The sequence below is a fragment of the Drosophila rhopaloa genome, unplaced genomic scaffold, assembly GCF_018152115.1.
Source record: "Drosophila rhopaloa isolate 14029-0021.01 unplaced genomic scaffold, ASM1815211v1 contig_155, whole genome shotgun sequence".
NCBI classification, from domain to species: Eukaryota; Metazoa; Arthropoda; class Insecta; order Diptera; family Drosophilidae; genus Drosophila; species Drosophila rhopaloa.
In genome coordinates this window covers 5162640-5185144 of record NW_025335034.1, presented here as the reverse complement: position 1 = coordinate 5185144, position 22505 = coordinate 5162640, and the positions used below count along the sequence as shown (strand labels likewise).

Sequence of the window (22505 nt, the reverse complement as noted above, 5' to 3'; positions counted from 1 at the left end):
GGCTGTAAATAGTATCCCAAACAATATCCCAAAGGTATAATAAACCAAAAAGCAGTATTATCGCTGATAGGATTGGCTAAAAAATATTGGTGAGGTAATGCGAGAGTATTGGTGCAAACATTATATCTAATCAGCTGGGCAACAAAGCCAAATTCAGCTGAAAATTACTTTCAAACAATTTCAAAATTTCACCCGCAAGCAGTAAAAATTGCATCAGATCAGATGATGACCCAAAACAAAAATTCATATAACAAAAAACCACGAGTTCTTATGGAAATCCATTTATTTATTTAGACAGTATTTTATTTATGTTTACCATATTTATGTATTTGTTCAAACACCAAAAAGTTTTGTTTTGCTAATCAAATTGTTGGCATATTCATAGATAATAGTTTAAATCATATGAACTATACCAATTTTCGTACTCGTATAGGGAAGTATAAATATTCGTTTAGATTAATGACTTAATTGTAGATTACGAATTAATTAAAGTTGCACAAATCTTTTAAGTTTGCATACGATAAGCATATTTTACATGACAATTTCCGCGCGAAACAATTTGGCACGCTGGGCAAAGATAAAGTTATATGTATAGTATGTGTATATGGGGCGATTCGGAAAATATCATTCGTTGACTCTAAGGACTAAGTGTCTATGACAGTTTCGTATAGTATTTATAAGATAATGCCTTTAGCAGAGAGCAGATTAATTGGAACTAATCCTGGCTGGCAGATCCATTCGCCTGCTGGTAGCTGCACACGATCTTGGCCGCGTCGTTCATCATCTTGGCCGTGGAGCGGACGAGGAACATAAGATGACACTCGTCGTAAACGGTCAGTTCGACCCGGGTTCGCACCAAGCCATGAAGCACTGTGGCCCGTTCCAGATCTAACCACCTCTGAAGGGCCAGTTCCCGTTCCTTGATCGAACCCGAAAGCGCCACATCCGAGGGACCCCACAGCACAAACTCCAGCACGGCCTTTGCCTTGGATAGGGACTCGGCTCGCTCCTGCTGCAGGATGTCTGCCAGGATGGGAGTGATCTTTGTGGCGGGCAGCATATCGGTCAAAGCAGAGTGGGCGCACTTGCACAGGGTACCCATGGGCTCGTCGTCGTCGTTGTTGTTTCTACGAGGTGAGAAAGTCAATTAGTAGGTTTTTTAAATGATTTGTGATTTACACTCACCCTTGCAGCACGCAAAGTCGCGCCTGGGCGTCCTTGTTGTCCATGTCCTTGGACAGCACCACATTGGACAGACTGAGAGGCGTCTCCTCGATCGCCTTGGCCTGCAGGTTCTTCATCCCGTTGACCAGCTGCAGCATGATGAATGCCACCTCCCGCGTCATCACATCATCGAATGCAGGCATGGCATTTGCATTCGCCAATCCATCCTCTGCCCCCATCGATGTGGCCGAGGATTCCTCGTTGAGGGTACTCAGATTCTGCACTGAGACCACGTTCCTCAGATTCCCGGCCATGGTACCATTTCCATCCTTCAGTCCACTGAGATTCGGAATGGAGCCGCGGAAGTTGAAGTTGCTCTTGTCCAGCACCTGCGACTTGCCCTTGAGTATTGATCCAATCGATTGAAGAGTCTCCAGCTGCAATCTCGGTAGCACTGAGATGGTGGCCTGCAGCAGGGTCACCTCCGTCGAGGGCATCAGCGGCAGTTGGTAGCTTGGCACCAGGTCACAGAATTCGGTCACCGGGTTGAGCACATCGCTCACGCCGCCGGTCAACTGGCTCAGTTCGCCACCCACACCGGCCAGCTGGTTGCAGTCAGCCGACAGGGCCAAGGTCACCGGCGATGAGCTCCACAGGGCCGCATGGAAGGCCTTCTTGCCCACCACAAAGGCCTGGGCTCCCTCCAAAATTGTGAAATCCTCGTAACGCAAGTTTATGGCATTCGCCAGAGGACGCAGGGCTGCCGGCACCACTGGAGTTTGCTGGAGCTGGTGAGAGTAAAAAATCGGTGAAGTGATTAGTAGTGTAAACCAAAGATGATCGTATTCCACTAAGATACACACCTGATCGAGGACCTGGGCGAGGGCCTCGTGATTGGCCACCACCACGGCGGTGTAGTTGTCCTCTATGGTCTTGTGCACGACACTGCGTCCCTTGCGCATGCGCAAACGATTCGTGGCCTTGCTGCGGTTTTTATTGGCCTATGGCATAGAGTGTAAAATTAGTGGATAGTTTAATAAAATGTGTATTAAAGGAAAGCCCACCTGTGGCATGCCCCAGACGCTGTCGTTGATGTCCGTGGCCACATCGCCGCCGGCCTCGCTTCCGTAATAGCTGTATGGAGCATAAATATCGAATTCGCCCACCTCACTACCCGCATACGAGGCGGAAATGATGCGTGGAATGTTGGCTGAAAGTGGAAATCAGGGGTAAGTTATATTTGGACATTGAATGGAAATTAAAATAGAATTGAGTTCTGCATTAGTAGGTTAAAAGTTTGATAAGTAGATTCAACTACTCAGTTCATTTTTTTTGACTATGAGCAACTTAATTCTAACTACACAACGTTATGAGCTTTTTGAGCAACTGGTGATCACACATAAGTTGTTTGTATAAACAATCTAAGACATATCGTCTTAAACAATCATATAGATGTTTTTATATGAACCTGACGATTAATCGAAAAAATTACTCTATAGACTATGACCACTGTTAATTAAACCCTAAGATCACTATGACCTTTTCGTTATCAGTTATTTGTGAGAGAAATCTAAGCAATATATTAGAAAAAATCATATGGTTAATACTGATTACATAAACCTACGATTCATCGAAACAACGATTCTTTAATTTCAAATGACAATTCAATGGGAACTTAATATGGATCCAAAACCTACCCAAGCTGTTGTTCAATCCGTAGTTTCGCACCGGTCCGTACTCGCTGCGCGTATAGCTGGCGATAGAGGCCGTATCCGAGTAGATGTTGTTGCGTCTTGTGGCCTGTGTCAACCTCTGACCCGCCACGGACAGATCGATGTTACTGCGTGTTGGTGGCGGTGGAGGCGTGGAAGTGGAGGGCGTGGGCGTGGTGTTGCCACCAGCAGTGGGCGGCGGCGGAGAACCCATCTTCACGAACTCGTATAAGTTCTCGTAGTCGCGCTTGTCTTTCAGATAGCTATCGATGGTGCTGTTGATCTTGCGCACTGAATCCTTGAGGCTGCTCCGCTGGGCAGCATCCGCAGCATCTATAGATCGCTGTTCGAAGATCTCCAGCTTACTGGAAATCGACATTTTCGGCTCGCTCTTCTTTTGTGGCTGACGTTCAAAGGTGCTGGTCCTACTGTTGGCAGTCGATGCAGATTTTCCCGCTTCCTGGCCATTGGGGATGGCACTGGTCTTGGCCACTGCCTTTCCCTGATCCGTGGCTACATTGTCACCGTTTGACGAGCAAATGGAGATAGTGTCGGTAAGGACTCCGCGCTTGCGCACCAGTTCCAACTGGGCCTCCCGCTCCCGCATGCTGGCTGTGCGCTCCGGTTTGCGTGGAGCGATTGAGGAGCGGATCTCGCCTGAAAAACAAAGTAAATTGAATAGTGTTTAGTGAAGGAGTCTTTAGGAGGTACCATTCAGAAGTAACTTAAAAACCTATATAACTAAATAGTGGTAGAAATTTTTGCAGGCCTCGAATTGATAAGTCTTTAATAACATAAAAGTTCAGTGAAACATTCTTTAACACAATAAACTGCATTTTATCTTAACTTATACTTTTTCCTTAACAAAAAAAATAGTTTAAATTATTTAGACTTCAGGTTAGAAGAATTAGGGTTACAGAAGTTATACGGAATATAATAATTTATTTATACAGTTTAAAGTTCCAATGTTTTTGTATTGTTCTCTAAAACTAATGAAGTATTTTGATATTTAAGTACTATAGTATCAATGCGGTGACAACATTTTAAAATATTGTACTATACACACAAAGTACAAAAGACTTACGTTATTTATTTTATTGTGTTACATAACATTTGTCACTTTTAATGAGAATCTGTAATGCATTATTTAATTGTTACTGAGTCTATAAAATAAAAGTTAAACTTATTTACTAAAAATTGATTTTTTTAAATTTGTAATCTAAGCTTTAAGCCTGATATTTGGTCACAAAATTGTTTTTATTGCTTAAAGATGTTTTCAATAATTCAATATAGGCATAAATGCCAATAAACACATACAATTAAAAAGGTGGGAAGAACAACTTTTCACTGCCATACTGGTAATTTATTCATAAGATTTCCCAGCTGACCTCAAATGTGCTATTGGCCTTCATGGGGCGATGCCAAATGTTTGCTGGCACCCGAGAGTTGAGGAAAATCCACCGACAGAATGCCAGCTCCACCCTCCTTCTTCCCACCGGGCCAAGTAGTTAGACAACCAGTGAGTACTAATTGCGATTTTGACCCAAATTCGTGCCAAATTACAATTCGCACGCCGCTGTTGGTCAGGTTGAATGTGGTTGCTCTTGGATCTGGGGCTTCTGCTCTGGCCATCGTCCGAGATGTCTAACAAATAGTTCTAGCCAGGCCTCTGGAGCTGGCTGTTTTTTATGACCAGGTGCCAGGTGCAGCGGCAGGTGTAACAAGTTCTCGCCGCATTCGCGTTGACCGCAAAGTGTCAGGCCGAAAGAAATGGGTCTCTGGTCCGCCAGTTTCACCAGTCGGTAGTCGGTTCTTTCCTCCGGCTAACCATCAACATGTGGTTACCTCATTGGTCTGGCATGGCCTGGGTTGGCCTGGCTTATTTTCATTTCGATTTTTTTTGCTGCTTTACTAGCCCGCTCATCTGGCAAACTATTTTGCTCTCTGGCTTTGGCCACTTAACCCAGTTCGAGCCGGCTCATCACACTCGTTTGGATGCGGCGGATATGGTCATAAGTGGCGTACCTGTATCCGTACTTCGGTGTGCGTCTGTGCGCCCGTTATATTGATTAAAATGCGTAACTTGTTCTGCGTTTGGTTTTGGGTTCTACTTTCAGAGGAGTTGCTGCCACAGCTTTTACCATTTACGGTGATTTTATTCGTGTTCTTGTTACTCGTTTCTCGTTTCGTGTGCCGTGTTTGTGGCTGCAATTGAAGTCAACAAGTTGCCAGAAGTGGGTGAAGTGGCCGAGACCCTTCAGACCCACATATATGTATATACCATACATGAGCTGGCTGTTTTGAAGGTCGCCCAATTTCTGGGCGCTGTCAGTGAACGTGATTTGCTTACGCTTTCTTTTGGAATGCGATCGCAGCTCCCGGGAGAAATGGATGCGGGAGAAAGGGGACATTTCACCCACAGCTCATGGAATCGGGTCAATGGGAACGAGATGGAAATTAACTTCATGATTGGCCAAATTCCGCTTACTCATTATACATGAATTTCAGTGGCCCAAAACGAAAATGTGTGCGAATTCAAAGCATACTTGCTTTACACTTCAAATAATATTTAGTCGGTGGCATTCTGAGCAATGCTCTATTAAATTCCTTTCAAGATGATTTTGTTTATGTTTATAAATTACTAACTATGCTTTCTGTAATTAAGGCCAGTTTTGTGAGTCGGTTAAGGCTCATACTTTTCTTAGTTAATACCGAACTATTTTTAAAAGCTTGATAAAAAGATGAGATTGATCTAAACCTCGTAAAATCTAAGTTATTGATCATCTTATTCCATTAGTATTTAGTACTTTCTAAAAATTTGTAAAATAAACGACTTAGCCTAAATTAATAAACCTAGCATAAAATAATTGCGAATCAAGTAACAGATGTAATAGAATGCCCGCTGAAACATACGTTAATATTTATAGTCAAAATACTGACTTTAGATAATTAATTATGTTTCAGAAGGCATTAGATTATATCTGTTATTTAATTCGCATTAATTAAAGTTTTTAAAATTTAATATTACCTTAAATTTCTTTTTGTTTATCAGTATTATATCAAAGACTGTTAAAATTTTTAAGACAAACAATTACATTTATAACTTTGTCTTACTAAGTTGTATACAAGTATTTTTCATCAAAGAACTTTTTATAAAATGTTATAAAATTACACTCACCTAAATTGGCGTATACGTTGTCGGCCTTCAGCTTGACGGATCCGCTGCCGGATGGCAATGCCAGGACATTGGAGTCCACGCTGTTGGCGCTGAGCGTGGCGGTCAGCTCGGTCTTCTGTTTCCGCCGGAGTTCGGCGCTCTTTGGCGGCGGTGGGCGTGCCGGCTTGTTGGCCTCGTGGACGCGCTGCCCCTCACTGGCGCTCGATCGAAGGGGCGGGGCAGGCGGTTTGGCAGTGACCACGGCTACCGTCTGGGCCGAAACGGAGTCACTGGTCTTGGTGATATCCTTCACCACCTCCACGGCCGTGGGATTAATGTCGATGGGATGAATTATCACCAGGCGGGGCTTACCCGAGGGACTTCCCTCCTCCGTGCCTGTGCAAATCTCCGTGTAGATGCTGGCCTCCTTTTTGCCCATGGATTCACCAGACTTTGTGCCGCCTCCATTGCTGCCCATGCGTAGAAACTTTTTGATGGAGAACTTGGACTTTTGTTTTTGGGGCGGCGAGGCCGAGGGGGATTTCTTGTCCAAGCCAGCTGCGGCCAGACATTCCTCCGACATGGAGAGGTGACGTTGATTCCGGGGCGTTGGCTCTGGCGTCATCGGTTGCTTCAGGCTCAGAACCGAGCTGGCCGATTGCAGTTGCATTTGCTTGGCCGCATTGGCCCGCTGCATGACGAATGTGTTGAGGCTCCGGAACTTGGGGTTAATCACGGCCCGTTCGCGTTTGTCCTTCTCGCGGATGACAGGCGCTGCTGCCGTCACCGGAAAAGCGGGCTTTCTGGTGTACAGATTGCTGTTGTTTGATGCAGTTGCAGATGCAGCGGCAACTGGTGCTGCTCCTGTGGGTAGCGCGGCAACACCTGCTACAGTTGATTCTTTCTCCAACGATGATGCCTCACCTGGGCCCGATGACGTGGCCTTTTCCGCTGGATTTGCTGCCGCTTTCGTCGCCTGCTCGAACTCAACTACCAGACTGTAATCTCGCTCCGGCGTGGGCGGAGCGCTTAGCTTTGGCTCTGGCGGCGGATTCGGGGCTTTGCCCTTTTTCAGCTTGGCCTCGTCAGCGGCTAGATTCTCTTTGGCCAACATCAGACTCTCGCTGGACTTGGAAATGGCCGACTGCAGCTGGTTGATGAATTGCTGTTCGGCGCAGCTGGGTTGCCGCTTGCCCAGGAAACTTTTTAGTTGGCTGTTATTGCTGGAACTGTTGCTGCTGGGATGATTATTAACAAGTGGTTTCACCGGCAGTTCTGGCTTCTTCAAGCCGTGCAGGAACGACGGCCTGGCATCGATCTTCATGGGCGGCGGCGGTGACTTTGGCAAGGCAGGAAGCTGCTGCTCCGCCTCCTTTTGTTGCGACTGCTTTTGCTGCTGCTCCAGGCTGTTGTCTGGATCGGCGCTGCCATCGGGCTCGCCATGTAGCTCCCTGCTTTTAACGGCCGGCTTGGCCACCGCCTGATCTCCTATCTGTATATCCTCGTAATCAGAGTTATTGGTACTAGCACTTAGCTTCTTCTCCACCAAAAGCTGCCGCTTCTCTCCATTAACCACCGATCCCTTGGCCATTCCCAAGTTCTTGTATTCGCTGCCCAGACTAATGCCGATTCCCGAATCCGATTCACTGCGGATCATGTTGTAGGCATTCTCCTCATCCGAGCTGCCATCAAAACTGCTGCCCGTGGAGTCCAGGGCGTCATCCGAGCTGCACTTGGTCACAATGAGACCGTCGGAGGTGATCTTGCTGGTCATGAAGTTGCCCTCGTGCAGATTGTAACTGGCCGCCCGAGTTTTTGAGCTCAGCAGCATGTCCGTGATGTACTGCGAACTGGAGTAGTGGGAATTACCGGAACTCTCGGTCTGGGCGGCAGTGGCCACGCCCACCTGTTCGGAGTACTTGCCGTCCGGGAGATTCTCGTAGCTCAGCTGCGTCTCCACCACATCGTAGTAGGCGGACACTCCATTTTCCGTGTCCGAGCAATTGCTGTCCGTATCCGAGTATTTGTGGCACACATTCACCTTGGGTTTGGTCTGGTCCCTGGTGATGGGCGCATTCCGTGCGATGGGCTTCTTAAGGTCAAGAAATGGCTTCGGGGAGTCACTCAATGCACTCAGCTCGAATTTGATCTTGCTGCTGCTGGTGGAAGTGGAAGTGCTGCTTCCGCCCGAAGATGTTTCGGTCGCACTGGTCTCACTTAGCTTCTGTTTTTGTTCCAAGGTCTCCGAGATCTCGTCCAGCAGTGACTTCTCCATGGCTCGCTCTATGGGCGGACTATCTTTGCCATCTCGCGAAGATGTTGCCGTGGAAGATGTGACAGCTGCCGTTGTGCTTTTGGCCATGGTTAACGTCGGCGTCAGAGTGGTGGTCACCTTTTTGGTAACACTGGCAGTTCCCGTAGATGTACTGCTGCTTTTGATGGCTGTTGTTGTTGTGGTTATGGTTGCTGGCTTGGCTTTTGCTGGTGTTGCCCCAGCCGATGTGGCAACTGATGTTGCTGCGGTGCTTTTGCTTTCCGTGGGTGCAGTTTTGGCTGCAGTCGTGGCCGTTTTGCCAAGGGGCTGGCCAAAAGGCATCACATTAATCGTTAGGGTCTGTTTCTTTCCCTCCTTGTCCACCTGAGGGGCTCCTAATTTTAGAGCGGCGAAGGATTTCTTGATATTATCCTCGGCATCGCCCAGAAGATTGCCATTGTTCATATTAAAGTCGGTGTTGGCCCGGGTGATCCTCTTCAGCTCCACCGTCTCCTCGTCATCCGTTTCGGTAATGGCCATGTCATCGTGCTCATTGCCAAGATTCATAAAGTCGTGATCGTCGTCGTCATCGTCCTCCGACCACTCGCCGCCATAGCCAATGACCTCGTGCAGCTGCTTGGGAAAGCACACCTTGCCGCCCTTTGAGTTCACGGATTTTCCAGAGCTGCTCCCTGAGCTGGAACTCGAGCTGGAGCTGGTCAGTCTTACGCCAAAAGCCTTCTTAATGATGCTCTTGGCCGGGGTTTTGTGCTTGTTCGGGTAATCCGTTTTAACTTCTCTGTCTGGTTTATGGCTGCCGCCCAGTTTGGAGGCGGCTGCTGCGGCGGCTGCCTTGTGCTCGTCCTTGGACTTGAAGCAGTTGGAGCACAGGTCCTTCTTCCAGGCATTCTGGGTGAAGTGCGAACAGATCGAGGACGACATCGCTGAGGCTTTTCGTTGCTTGTTGCTCCCTCCGACGATCAACCTTAGGCCATATTCTGCAAGGGAAAAAATCAAAGTAATCGTGAGTCATGGTTAGTTGATAATAAGGTTTTGTTAGTTCATAAGCCTAAACTTTCTTTACAAAATATTGCGCAAGCACACAATTAACTTTCACTGCCGCCTGCAACGCAATCTCAACTTCTGCCGCATGACTCAATATTGATTGAGTGGAGAAGTTAAGCCTGCCAATTGCGACTGTGCCATGTGGTCATCCAGCCTCTGAAATCATGCCCACAAATTGCCTTTTGCCCAAGCAGCTTATCAATCAATCTTCATCTTGATAATGGAATTATTGAAATTTTCGCTGATGATGATGTTGCTGCTGCTGATGCTGTTCACTTTGTGGGTGGTTGCCCGAAAACTGTTGACTGTGGATTGGTAGTTGGGAAAATGTGGGTAAGGTAAGGGATGGATGGTCCGACAACCACATAATTAACTTTGATTGTCACATCTCTCCCGGCACAAGCATTCGATTGCTGTTGGGTAATCGCCAGTTGCTGCCGCACTTCGTTAGCTACTTGACTTCTGTTTGCAGTTGTTTTTGTCGTCTACTTGCAAATGACTTTCTAAACCCGGCCCAAACTGCATGTGCAACATGCTAACGGGCGCAGCAATGTCTAACAAAAACATAAGAAATGCCGCACAAATCAAATAGACAGACAACTCATTTATAGCTTTAAAATGGACGGCTTTATTTGGGCAGAGCTTCTAGAAATGATTCAAAGGCAAACTGGTTTCCATCTAAGGAGTTAACCATAAATTTTGATAATTTATGAAACAAAGAGAGAATGATTCGTAATTCTGTTAAATTTCCTGTAGAACTTTATTAGGCAAATTATAATGAGTAATTTGTGGGAACTCCTATGGAATACTTTTATTCTCTAAAGTTAATGGAACTACTAATTTTGGGAATGTATTTCAGACACTTTATGGTACATAATTATCTTCTAGTACCCTCTTGATATTATTCTCGCGGGCATATCATTGGAAGATCAAATTACTTGTCACCAAGTTGGGACTGTTTATCTGGAAGATCTGCTCAGAATGCCTCCGGCAATTTTGGGCGTTTCTTGTGAACCACTTCACACTACTCCCAGCGACAACAACACCAATCAGCAGCCAACAATGTAACGATTTTGAGGTCTTTAAGCCATTAACTTCTCCATATGGCTGTGAGCATCTACGCAAGTGTGTCACTTGAACCAAACACATAGTTAAGGCGCCTAATTGGGAGAGTGTTGCTGGTGTCTGTGGTGTTGCTGCTGCCGCGGCGACAACACCCACAACGGCAACAATGAAGATGACAACAGCAGCAGCTAACACAACAGTTTTTGGCTTGTTTTGGCCAACATTTATCAACGCCAGAGCCGAGGAAAGTTGACCCATTGTTAAGTGTTGCCGGCGTGCTCGACTTCTGTTGCTGCCACGCTTGATTTCTGCATCAGATGCCGCTGCCGCTGGATTTTCAGTTTTGGGTCAGCGTTTTGACTTGACGTTAATATGCATAAATCTCGGCTGTGTGCAATGCGGTCGCAGAAACAATTGGCATCAAATGAAGATGAAGGGGAGAAGGGCGGATGGCAAATTGCATAACTGTGCCAGCTAAATGTTGCTGCCGTGCTTTTTTTTTGCTGTTTTGCTCGCATTGTTACCATAAATTTTAGACTCTGCTCGCGGTTTTCCTTACCGTTTGTTTTTCTGTCTATTTCTGCCATGGTTTGTTTTTTGTTAATTGTTTGCATTTTTTCTTTCACTCATTTGCATTCGGTTGCGGCATCGATTGGCCATTTATTTATGGCCACACATAAAGTCAGCGAATACAAAAACAGGCAAAAGGCGATGAGAGTTGTGCCCGTTCTCATGGAAAGCAAGTGGATGGATGGCCAGATATCGCGCATATAAGCCTACAATTGAGCGAAAAAGTGAAATAGCCGGGCATTTGAAAAAAAAATTGTCAAAGGCCGAAGAAATGCAGAAAATTCACAACAAATTGTGGGGCCCATTTGACCATATAAAAGCAGTCTGCCCAAGTCCAGCCTCCAATCGAAATGAAGATGGTGTGGCGGCAGCAACTCGAAATGGAATGCAGCAGCAACATCGACAACATCTTTAAGCTATTTTTCAAGTTTGGCAGTTGGCCTGGCACAGGAATGCTGTTTCCCCCCGGTTAGATTGCTGGCCAGAAAAAAGAGATATCAAGGCGTGTTGCTGCTGCTGCTGTCGCTGCGGCAAAAGTGTTACACAAATAAATCTACATAAATTTCAGTCCAGCGCTAAACTCCTGACCAAAATGGCTAATTTATGCTTGGCCAGGACGTCAGCTCGTTAGCCAAGTTGGCTATCTAAGGCGAGTGGATCAGTTGGACTGACATTTGGAGACGGATTCCGCAGGGGAAACTGTCGGTGGGCGTTACAAACTAATCGATGCACCGTCTGATCTGGATTTGCATTTTGCATATACTGTCTGCCAATCGGACACACACGAAAATGCCCGTTAACGAAACCCGTTCCCTGTTTCGTTCCGGCGGCAACGGCAACGGCAACCCATTTCGATATTTTGCATTCTGGCGTTCTGTATTTGCTTTAATCTGATCAGCAAAACAGTTAGCTTGACCGCAGTGCGCCGCCAATCGAGGCCAACAGGTTTTTGGCCAGCAGCAGCAGGAGAGTTCTGCAGGCTATTTCCTTCATCACATCCTAGTCTTTGTTTGGCTAAGCTGCCGTATTCGCTGGCCGGGCCCCAAAAAGTGGGTTAAAATCGGTTGATTCAGCCGCGACCGCAACACAAAAATTTCCAGAACCGAATTTTAATTTAATCACCAGCGAGTGTTGATTCCCATTAAAGTTGCGCACCAAAAACAGGAAAGCGAAAAGCGCAAAAGCACGAAATCAAAACCAAATGAAGCGCGAGATGAGGAGATGAGCAGAGGTACTATATGGAGTTCCATCTGGAAATCGGGAAGCGGGGCATTCGGGAGCTTTGTTCCACATTTGCACGTGAGATTTATGCGTGGCTGGGGCTGGGGAATGGCCCCCTTCTGGTGTTTATTTATACATTTATCGTTATGTATACGCACGTATTAATGGATCTATATGCACGGCAGCAATATTCACCTGCGTTATGTTCGCTCCACTCGAGATTATGCAAAGCAGCGGAGGAATGCTCTCCGCCCTGTTTACATGGGCTAAGTTATTCAGCGGCACTCGGCAAAGTTTTTGGCCAAAAGAATTCTTAGTTGGGTTGGGCCTCAACCACGAACGGATGTTGTGGGCGATCCACCAGCATACAGCACTCAGCCAAATGTCAACTATTTGCTCTGGGCCCGATATGTTGCCTTTAAAGGCAAACTGCCAATTAGGCGCCGGCAAATACTTGTCCAATACCAATTCTCGAAATCTGAATCGCTATGCCGTCATAAGCTTGTGGCTTAAAAGTTCAAAGTTCAAGTTCAAGCGTGTGCCCTGCACTTTGGGTTTGTTGCATTGTGCTCCCAAGCATTGGGCCCAATTACACTTTCAAATTTAATCAGCCGTTTTTTGAGAGCTCTCCATGTGTGGGAAAGTCAAACATTGTTAACTGAGAAAAGTTATGCGAATTGAAATTCAAATTTTACACTCAGAAAAAAAATATACAGAATATGTTGGCTTAAAATGTAGATAGTTTGAATAAGTAAATCAATTATTTTATTGCAGCTCGTTTAAAATGTCTTTATTTCAATTTAAAACTTACTATTAAATGTTTTAATTTATATTTAAAAAATACTATTAATTAATTATTATTATTGAATATAAACAGTAAGAAACTTATTAAAAGTGAATACAGATATATGTAATTAAAAATTTTTAAAAGCATTGGTGCTTATATTTATATGGACAATAACATAAAAAAAATTTATTATTCCTTTTATTTTTTATTGACATTTATTTTATTATGGAGCACAATGTGATAGAATTGAGTATTTAAAGAGCAAACAAATAATACAAAATACCAAAAAGTTGCTTTCACAATATGAAATCGATTTCGATTTTTGTCTGTGCAGATTTCAATGCAATGAAATAAAACTGATATATGCCAAAAATGTATACGTTTCCCTGTTCACACGCTCGACCAACCACAATTTTGGTTGGGAGATTGTTTAATTAAAGCCAAGTCAAAGTTGCCATTAGCTTGGGTTGCTGTGCGCCTTTCGAGAACTTGCCGGATGTCGATGCAGGCAGCAGGGCAATTTTGTCAACAGGTAATACAACAAACTTGTGCGGCCACAATAATGACAACAAAAAGGCAGCAACAAATGCTGCGTCAACAGCAACGCCGCACAGCAGCAACAGCAATAGCACAACAGCAACATCCAGCTCAGCAGCAATTAAATTGTGAAGAAGTTGTTTGGAGAGGGGGATGAAATTACTGTAATGCCGCTGGCTGTTTGAAGCCTTTTAAGCATAAACATAGTTGACGACTACCTGCATTACGAAGAAGTCAACGCAGCGTGATTAGAGTGGAAAGATTAGATTCGCTTATTTTCGAGAGGCTGTTAGGGGGACCTTTTAGCCCAACACGTTTAGGATGTAATACGAACTGAAGCGCACATTTACTTGGCCACCCAAGACCTCCGTCCCAACTTAATTTCTTGATAGCTTGACACATTCTGCAAATGGTTTAAGCCAAAAGTTACTTGTTTGGCTGTCAATTATCCGAGTAAGAAGCCCCGGATCACAGCTTCGCGTCGAGCTGTCAATATTGCCAGTCATTCGATGCCCGGCGGCATATCATGTCGGGTTAATTGAAGTTGCCATACTTGCTAAGCCGCTAAACCGATGGGCCACAAAATGCCTTGAGCATTTGCCCAGAGCTCCTGGCAAAGTTTGGGTTTATTTTTAGCAGCGAGTTGATTACGGAAAAATGTTTTATGTTCATTTTCACCAAGGATATTCCAGGAAAATGCGTGGGAGGAGCTGGCGCAATCAAGCAAAGCCTGTAAATTTATGCCTGCGAGCACCCACATCTTCCTGCTTTCGGTATTGCACAAAATAATGGGGGCTTGTGGGAGGAGGAAGTTGGGGTAGGGGCTGCTGAAAGAAACATATATTTCAAGGTTAAGTTCCCATGTCGTCTTCGTTTTCATTTTCTGTTGCGTGACGCAGACAAAGAGTACGAAAAAAGAAGATGAAAAGGAATAAGGCACTGGCAGCGTGGCGCAAAAGAACGACAGCAACCCACAAATTGCAGCAGCAACACAAGGAGAAGCAACAACAGCAACACATGACAGTGCAAATTAATAAATAAAAACGCATCCATTAATGCAACTGTTGCCAGGAGACCAAATAGTTGCTGTTGTGCGCCACTGCCTGTTGATTTTCTTCTTTTTACCAGCACGCACATGTGTTACCGCAACATCTTGCCTAATTAAAAAAAATGTTTCGCTCCCTTCGGAACCCGTAAAAGCCCCAGCTTTACCCCCATGCAACAGAATGTGTCGCTCATTGAAAACTTGGATCCAATTTCCACTTTGTATTTAGTTGCTTCCCAGCAGCAACAGCTGTTGCCGCTGGAATCGTAACTTGACTTTATGACAAACCCCACTACACTCCCTACTTTTGCTAAATTTTTAACAACTCACCGTTAAAAATATTTTACGATGACTGAGTCTTATTACTATATACTGGTCTAGAAGAGAACTTTGAAGTCGGCTGCATATGGGGACACTAAATAAAAACCTGTTGCGTGGGATAATTTTTGGCGCCGCATTCCCCAATTTGCTGGACAATTTGTAAGTGCCTGCTGTCCGACAGGCACAAATTGCAACTGCAACAGCAAGACAACTTGTAATAGTGCAGTGACTCATGTTTGTGGGACACACAGCTGCAGCTTTTTTGGGTTTCGCCGCAGGCCGATGACTGCCATTTTATCTGGTTTGCGACTGAGATCTTGACCAGAACAATAAAACGCCCCAAAAACTGAGCAAGAACAATTGCTCCCCCTATAGCTTCAATACCTGTTCCGTCCAGAAACTATTTTTTGGCCATTTCATGGTCGTGGCTGGGAGTTATGAGTGCCTGTTTGTTTGACTTTTATTTCACAATTAGAGTATGAAATACCACATAAAGGCAATTAAAAAATAATTCGCCATTTGAGTTTTAGTCGAGACTTGGAAAGACGAGAACGGCTTGCCCATTTGGGTTGAGCAACTCGCAAGGCACAATCTTCGATGTCTGCCAGCAGTCTAAAGCAATTGTCTCAGAAAACCAATGGTGAAGGGTTGGTGGAGTTTGTTGTAATTGTATGCCAAAGGTCAACAACTGTATTGGTTTTCGAAAAGGCAAATTTGGCTAATACAGCAAAAGCAAACACAATCCACAAAATGCTGTATTGGAATATATGAATAATATTAATACATTTTTAACAAGAAAGGAAAGCTAACTTCGGGCGGAGCCGAAGTTGATATACCCTTGCAGAATATTTTATAAATTATATTGTCCAAAATTATTCATATGATGTATTCTTAATACTCATAAAATGTCCCAACTTCCGAACTTTAAAAACACCAAAGTTATGTCATTTCCAATCGTTCAGTTATATGGCAGCTATAAGATATAGTCGGCCGATCCTTATGAAATTTGGTAGGTCGGATTGATTAGCCAAAAATAAAACCCATAGAAAATCCCAACTTCCTAACTTTACAAACACCAAAGCTATGGCATTTCCGATCAATCAGTTATATGGCGGCTATAGGATATAGTCGTCCGATCCTTATGAAATTTGGTAGGTCGGATTGATTAGCCAAAAATAAAACCCATAGAAAATCTCAACTTCCTAACTTTAAAAACACCAAAGTTATGGCTTTTCCGATCGTTCAGTTATATGGCAGCTATATGATATAGTGGCCCGATCCGGCTCGTTCCGACTTATATACTACCTGCAATAGAAAGACAACTTTTGGGAAAGTTTCAAGCAGATAGCTTTAAAACTGAGGGACTAGTTTGCGTAGAAACGGACGGACAGACGGACAGACGGACAGACGGACAGACGGACGGACAGACGGACATGGCTAGATCGACTCTCCTGGTGATGCTGATCAAGAATATATATACTTTATAGGGTCGGAAATGTCTCCTTCACTGCGTTGCAAACTTTTGACTGAAATTATAATACCCTCTGCAAGGGTATAAAAATTCTTAATCGCTAATCAATTTCGAAGAAATTATTATACCCTTGCAGAGGGTATTATAATTTTGGTCAAAAGTGTGCAACGCAGTGAAGGAGACATCTCCGACCCTATAAAGTATATATATTCTTGATCAGGATCACCTCCTGAGTTGATATAGCCATGTCCGTCTGTCCGTCTGTCCGTCTGTCTGTCCGTCTGTCCGTCTGTCTGTTTCTACGCAAACTAGTCCCTCAGTTTTAAAGATATCGAATTCAAACTTTGCACACACCCTTTTTTCCTTTGCACGCAGTATATATGTCGGAACGGCCGGGATCGGCCGACTATATCCTATAGCTGCCATATAACTGATTGATCGGAAATGCCATAACTTTGGTGTTTTTAAAGTTAGGAAGCTGTGACTTACTATGGGTTTTATATTTGGCCAATCAATCCGACCTACCAAATTTCATAAGGATCGGCCGACTATATCCTATAGCTGCCATATAACTGATTGATCGAAAATGCCATAACTTTGGTGTTTGTAAAGTTAGGAAGCTGGGATTTCCTATGGGTTTTATATTTGGCCAATCAATCCGACCTACCAAATTTTATAAGGATCGGCCGACTATATTCTAAAGCTGCCATATAACTGATTGATCGGAAATGCCATAACTTTGGTGTTTGTAAAGTTAGAAAGTTGGGATTTCCTATGGGTTTTATTTTTGGCCAATTAATCCGACCTACCAAATTCCATATGGATCGGCCGACTATATCCTATAGCTGCCATATAACTGAACGATTGGAAATGCCATAACTTTGGTGTTTTTAAAGTTAGGAAGTTGGGATTTTTTATGAGTATTAAGAATGCATCATATGAATAATTTTGGAGAATATAATTTACAGAGTATTCTGCAAGGGTATATCAACTTCGGCTCCGCCCGAAGTTAGCTTTCCTTTCTTGTTATTATTTATTTTGTTATTATTATTTATTTGTTATTATTATTTATTTTCAGGCCAATCTAAATCAAACAATGTCTTGATTATAATATGATTACGACTGTTTTTATATTCCGAAAAAATAAACTTGTGAAACTACATCATTTATTTGACTTGACACTATTTATATATATATTTGATCCACAAACAAAAGTGGTTGACCTAAAGGCTAGTAATCTCCTGTAAATGGGACACTCTGCGTTGAGGGGGAGAATGTCCGCCGTCAGCTGCTACAAAGATTTCACTTGCAAATGGGCAGAAGAAATTGTTTCTGAAGAAGGCGCTGCCGAGGGTGTAACTCTAGGATTGGTTTCCCAAACTTGAGAAGTCGATGTCTTTCCAACGACTTGTGGTTTTGGAATTAAGTAAGGAACTGTGACAATCTGGTAACACTTCGTCTTCGTTTTGCCCACATCGGGTGGTACATGGCAATGGGCTGTGTTGCAGGCTCGCAATGGAAGACGAGCCTTTCTGACAGAACTTGGGTTTTTTGGCTGTGCCGATAAAGCATAAAACATTTTTGGGATATCTAATAGGTGTTGCGATCGACGAAAACTTTAGGATTATTTTTAGCATTTAGAAACTCCTTCCTCTCAGTAAGCTCTTTTTACTTTCAATGAAACCTATTATTGACTGATTAATAAGCCTTGACTGAATATTCTAGTGACAGCTAATCAAAAAATGGTCTCTTTAAATACAAACTTAATTTGGGTGTTGGAAAAGGTGCTCGATTTACGCAGTATGTGGGGAAAAGGTATACAAATTATTATAATCGTGTTTTAATGAAAAGCTTATGTTTTACAACCAACCACTTGGAAGGAAAAAAAAGGGGTTTGAATTATTATTGTCGCCGAACATCTATATAGCGTTGCAAATTTGCAGTTTAAATTAAAACTTTTGATTGTGTTAACTAGATGAGGTGAAAAGTACTAAAAAATATTTCACAAAGACTACCACCGGTTACGTAACTGTAACATATGTCTTATGTGTAAGCCCGAAATTCTCGGCAAATGACAGGGGAATTCATCTTGCTAGCAGTGTGCCAGAGTGTAATGGCATCTACTGGATATTGGACACAAATTGCACGCAACGTTTGGCAAACAAAGGCTCGCGCATATTACGTATACGCACTGTTGCAAGGCCAAACAATGGCCGGAGACAAAAGACATGGAACTTTGGCACAAATACACTCACAAATACAGACATGCCACATGAGTGGCAGCTGCAATGATTGCTCTTGTTGCTGCTGCCGTTAGCCGTTGCAAGTTGCAACTGTCGCCGGCTGGCGCGATGAACAACAAAAGAAAGTCAGTAAACCACTGCCAGCCGCCTGGCCAAGTTCAAAGTTCAATGGAAGAAGAGGCAGAAGCAACGACGAGCAGCAGCAACATGTTGACAGCGACAAGCAATTAGCAAACTCGGAGGAAGGGTTGAGTCGAAAAGGAAGGGAAGGGGGCGACATAGTTCAACTGCAGGGCAAAACGCGCAAATCAATTTGCATTTGCATTCGCCGCTTTTTTTCTTTGGGCAATGAACCTGCAGCATAAGCATTGCATTAAATAATCATAAATAACCTTTTTTTTCGTACCTCTTACCACATACACAAATAGAGCCCCGGGCAAACGGAGCGCTTTCCTCCTTTTGTTTGATGTAGAAAGTGCAGCGGACAACAGGCTCATGGGAAATTGAATCTATTGAACCGGCTGGGCTGGTGGGCTTTGAACTTGGCTTAATTAATCAGTGCAGCCTTTCGAAAGTTTGGTCAACAAAATTGAATTGAATTGGGACACGCCCAGCGTAAAATTATTTGTTTTCTTGTTTGACATTTAATTGGCATTAATTACCCCCTCAGCCAGGTGGCCCCTCCTTCTCTGCGTATCCACCTCTTTGGCCGATCATGGCCACAACTTTCACTGGTTCGCCTACACCAAAAATGGTAACCAAAGGCAGGGGCTGCAGGGGAGTGGGGGAGTGGGGATGGGAGAGTGTGGCCACTGCAATTGACAGTTTCAATTGAAGCATTCGAGCGGACTCTTGGCCTGGCTTATCGCTGTGCCCCATCCGGCGGCAGCTCTACCAAAACCCATTATCATTTTGACAGGCAACAGCCATTAGACAGAAGCAGCCTTTGTTACACTAAAAAAAATAACTTTTTTCTTGATATTTAATTTTACAACTTCAAATTGTTTATTTGAATAAAACATTGAAGCTCAAAGGAAGGCAAATTGATCGCATATATTAAATGAATATATATAGTTGTTTTTTTAATTTCAACTTGGTATTTTTGTAGAGAGATACAAATTTAAGTTGGCAATAAAGCGATAAAAAATCTTATTTTTTCACATTTTTAAAATCAATAACAGCATAGCTTTATTTTAGTTAACTAGTCGTAAAGTATAAGGCAGACTTTTTGGAAAAATAAAAACACAAAAATATTCAAATATCTTAAAATTATATAAGCAAGCATATTAATTTAAGTTATTGCCAATCAATTTTTAGCTGGTAAAGCTTCTAAAGACTCTAAGTCTTTTTTATAAATTTAAGTAAGAAAATTCTTGATTTATTTTCTCCATGATCATTATGCAATATGTAATGTATTCTTCTCCCTTTTCATCACCTCAAGTTTTAAGAAATTAGGTCGCCACTGGTGCAGCTGATTGAGAACGTTGCATGCCAGCGGCTCATTTACCTCAACTAACATAAGCTGGGCCAACAGTTTAGCACCTAATCGTTTGCTACCCACTGGAAGGCCAGAAATGCCGACAGAATAAAGCCAAAACGCGCTCGTTAATTAATAAACAGTTCCGCCACATAAACGACGCCACAAATCAGCGGGCATCAGACATCCGACACTATGTATTATATGGGGCAGAGGGACTGGGAACTGGGAGCTGGTTGCCACACACGTGTGCAACATGTCACCTGGGGAACGGAATGGAGTTGTGTGGTATGACATGCAACATTTACGAGCTTGTTGCTGCAAAGATTTTCATTCAAAGTCCCCGAGTGGGAGTCTCGGCAAAAAAAATATACCGAATTCCAGAAAACAAATTCTCCGACAGATGGATGTCGTGGATTGGGGCGATGAGTGCGGCAACATCAGATAACTAGGCAAATTTGTCTTGCTTTGTTTTCGTCTCGTCTTGAGTGTAATTTTGTTAGAAATGGAAAGTTTTATTGTTCGCCATCATTCGAAAGCAAATCTCTGAGACTAAACGCTGTCGAATGCAGGCGGCAGCTGCTATTTCTTCGTTTTCGTTTTCTTCTGCTGGCGGGTTTTTTTACACACATTTTTTGTTTCTAACTGGAAAAGTAAATCTGAAAATCTATTCAATTGTGACCGCTGACTGAACGCTGTCTGACCGAACTGAAGCGTCTTCATCAACAATGGAGTGGTATTTTTCCTCAACTTCTGCTACTGTCGCTTTATGGGCGGTTTGTACAATAAATTTGGTATGAAATTAGATTTATCTTGGCATTAAATGAATATAGGATACATATACGTGTGCCTCAGAAAGAAACTTTGCTTCTAGCACAATGGAAAGTTTCTCAAGCTGGCCCGAAAACAAAAAGGTTTTCGCAGCGAAAGCGATTTTCTGAATCCCAGGGCGAAGAAGAGTTCGTTGGCATTTGGCATTCGCATAATTTCTGCGTCATTTAACACACATTGCCGTGGTGGCTCTTAATAAGCGGCCAATTAAGGCCGATAATTAAAGACACGGCTGCCAACAATTGCAACACTTCGAACACTTTGGCTGCCGTTTATGCCGCCTGTTTGCCATTGTTCGACAGGTTGCTAGTTGCAGTTGCATTTGCAATCTCCTGCATGCCATTTCCAGTCGCCGTCTTCCTGGTCTTCGAAAAGCCTGGGACCCGTCGATGTGGCTCTTCCCAAACCCCATCCCCAACCCCACCTCTGCACACCTGACAACACATTGTTAGCCGCCTCGAATTACCAGTGTTGTTTGTGGCATGAGAGTGCACCTTCAATTGGCATGCCAATTGCCCTGGCAACGAAAGTGTAAATTATGGAAAACATGGCCAAGTCGAGCTTACCAAGTTACATTTAGCGTTACGCATTTTTGCATTCTGTGTGAATTCGATTTTCGTCTCCCCTTACCTGCTTGAACTTTTTCACCTGTCGCGTGGTCTTCCTCAGTTTATATTGTTGGTATTTACAATCTGCAAGATAAGTATGAGATTTTAATATTAATAAATAATTCATGAAATAGTCTAGAATTTAGGGGAATAATAGTGCCAGTACCTCTATAAGTTTAACACTTCATTAAACGAATACTTGACTCTAGCAATTTTCAAAAATTATTTTTATACATTTAACAACTATTATTATGACAGAGCCTTAAAAAGTAATATTGTAAGACGACTTTATTATATCTATTAACTTGCGATTAATTCTCAACTTACAAATTTAACAAGAAAGGAAAGCTAACTTCGGGCGGAGCCGAAGTTAATATACCCTTGCAGAATACTCTGTAAATTATATTCTCCAAAATTATTCATATGATGCATTTTTAATACTCATAAAAAATCCCAACTTCCTAACTTAAAAAACACCAAAGTTATGGCATTTCCAATCGTTCAGTTATATGGCAGCTATAGGATATAGTCCGCCGATCCTTATGAAATTTGGTAGGTCGGATTGATTGGCCAAATATAAAACCCATAGCAAATCCCAACTTCCTAACTTAACAAACACCAAAGTTATGGCATTTCCGATCAAACAGTTATATGGCAGCCATAGGATATAGGTGGCCGATCCTTATGAAATTTGGTAGGTCGGATTGATTGGCCAAATATTAAACCCATATAAAATCCCAACTTCCTAACTAAAAACACCAAAGTTATGGCTTTTCCGATCGTTCAGTTATATGGCAGCTATATGATATAGTCGCCCGATCCGGCTCGTTCCGACTTATATACTACCTGCAATAGAAAGACAACTTTTGGGAAAGTTTCAAGCAGATAGCTTTAAAACTGAGGGACTAGTTTGCGTAGAAACGGACGGACGGACGGACAGACGGACAGACGGACAGACGGACGGACAGACGGACATG

At 43.4% G+C, this 22505-nt stretch overlaps 1 protein-coding gene across 1 annotated transcript in view; it reads right to left on the bottom strand.

Annotated features, from left to right (window-relative positions):
- Positions 1-277: 277 nt before the first annotated feature.
- The window catches only part of LOC108041413 (serine-rich adhesin for platelets), a 40707-nt gene continuing 18479 nt past the window's right edge, over positions 278-22505 (bottom strand). The window contains exons 2-8 of the mRNA XM_044456902.1: positions 21551-21612; positions 6055-9285; positions 2862-3533; positions 2229-2374; positions 2028-2165; positions 1186-1952; positions 278-1127 (exon numbers count right to left, since the gene is read on the bottom strand). Coding sequence (XP_044312837.1) covers positions 716-1127; positions 1186-1952; positions 2028-2165; positions 2229-2374; positions 2862-3533; positions 6055-9229 — 5310 coding nt within the window. The 5' untranslated portion in view covers positions 9230-9285; positions 21551-21612 and the 3' untranslated portion in view covers positions 278-715. The remainder of the gene's footprint in view (positions 1128-1185; positions 1953-2027; positions 2166-2228; positions 2375-2861; positions 3534-6054; positions 9286-21550; positions 21613-22505) is intronic.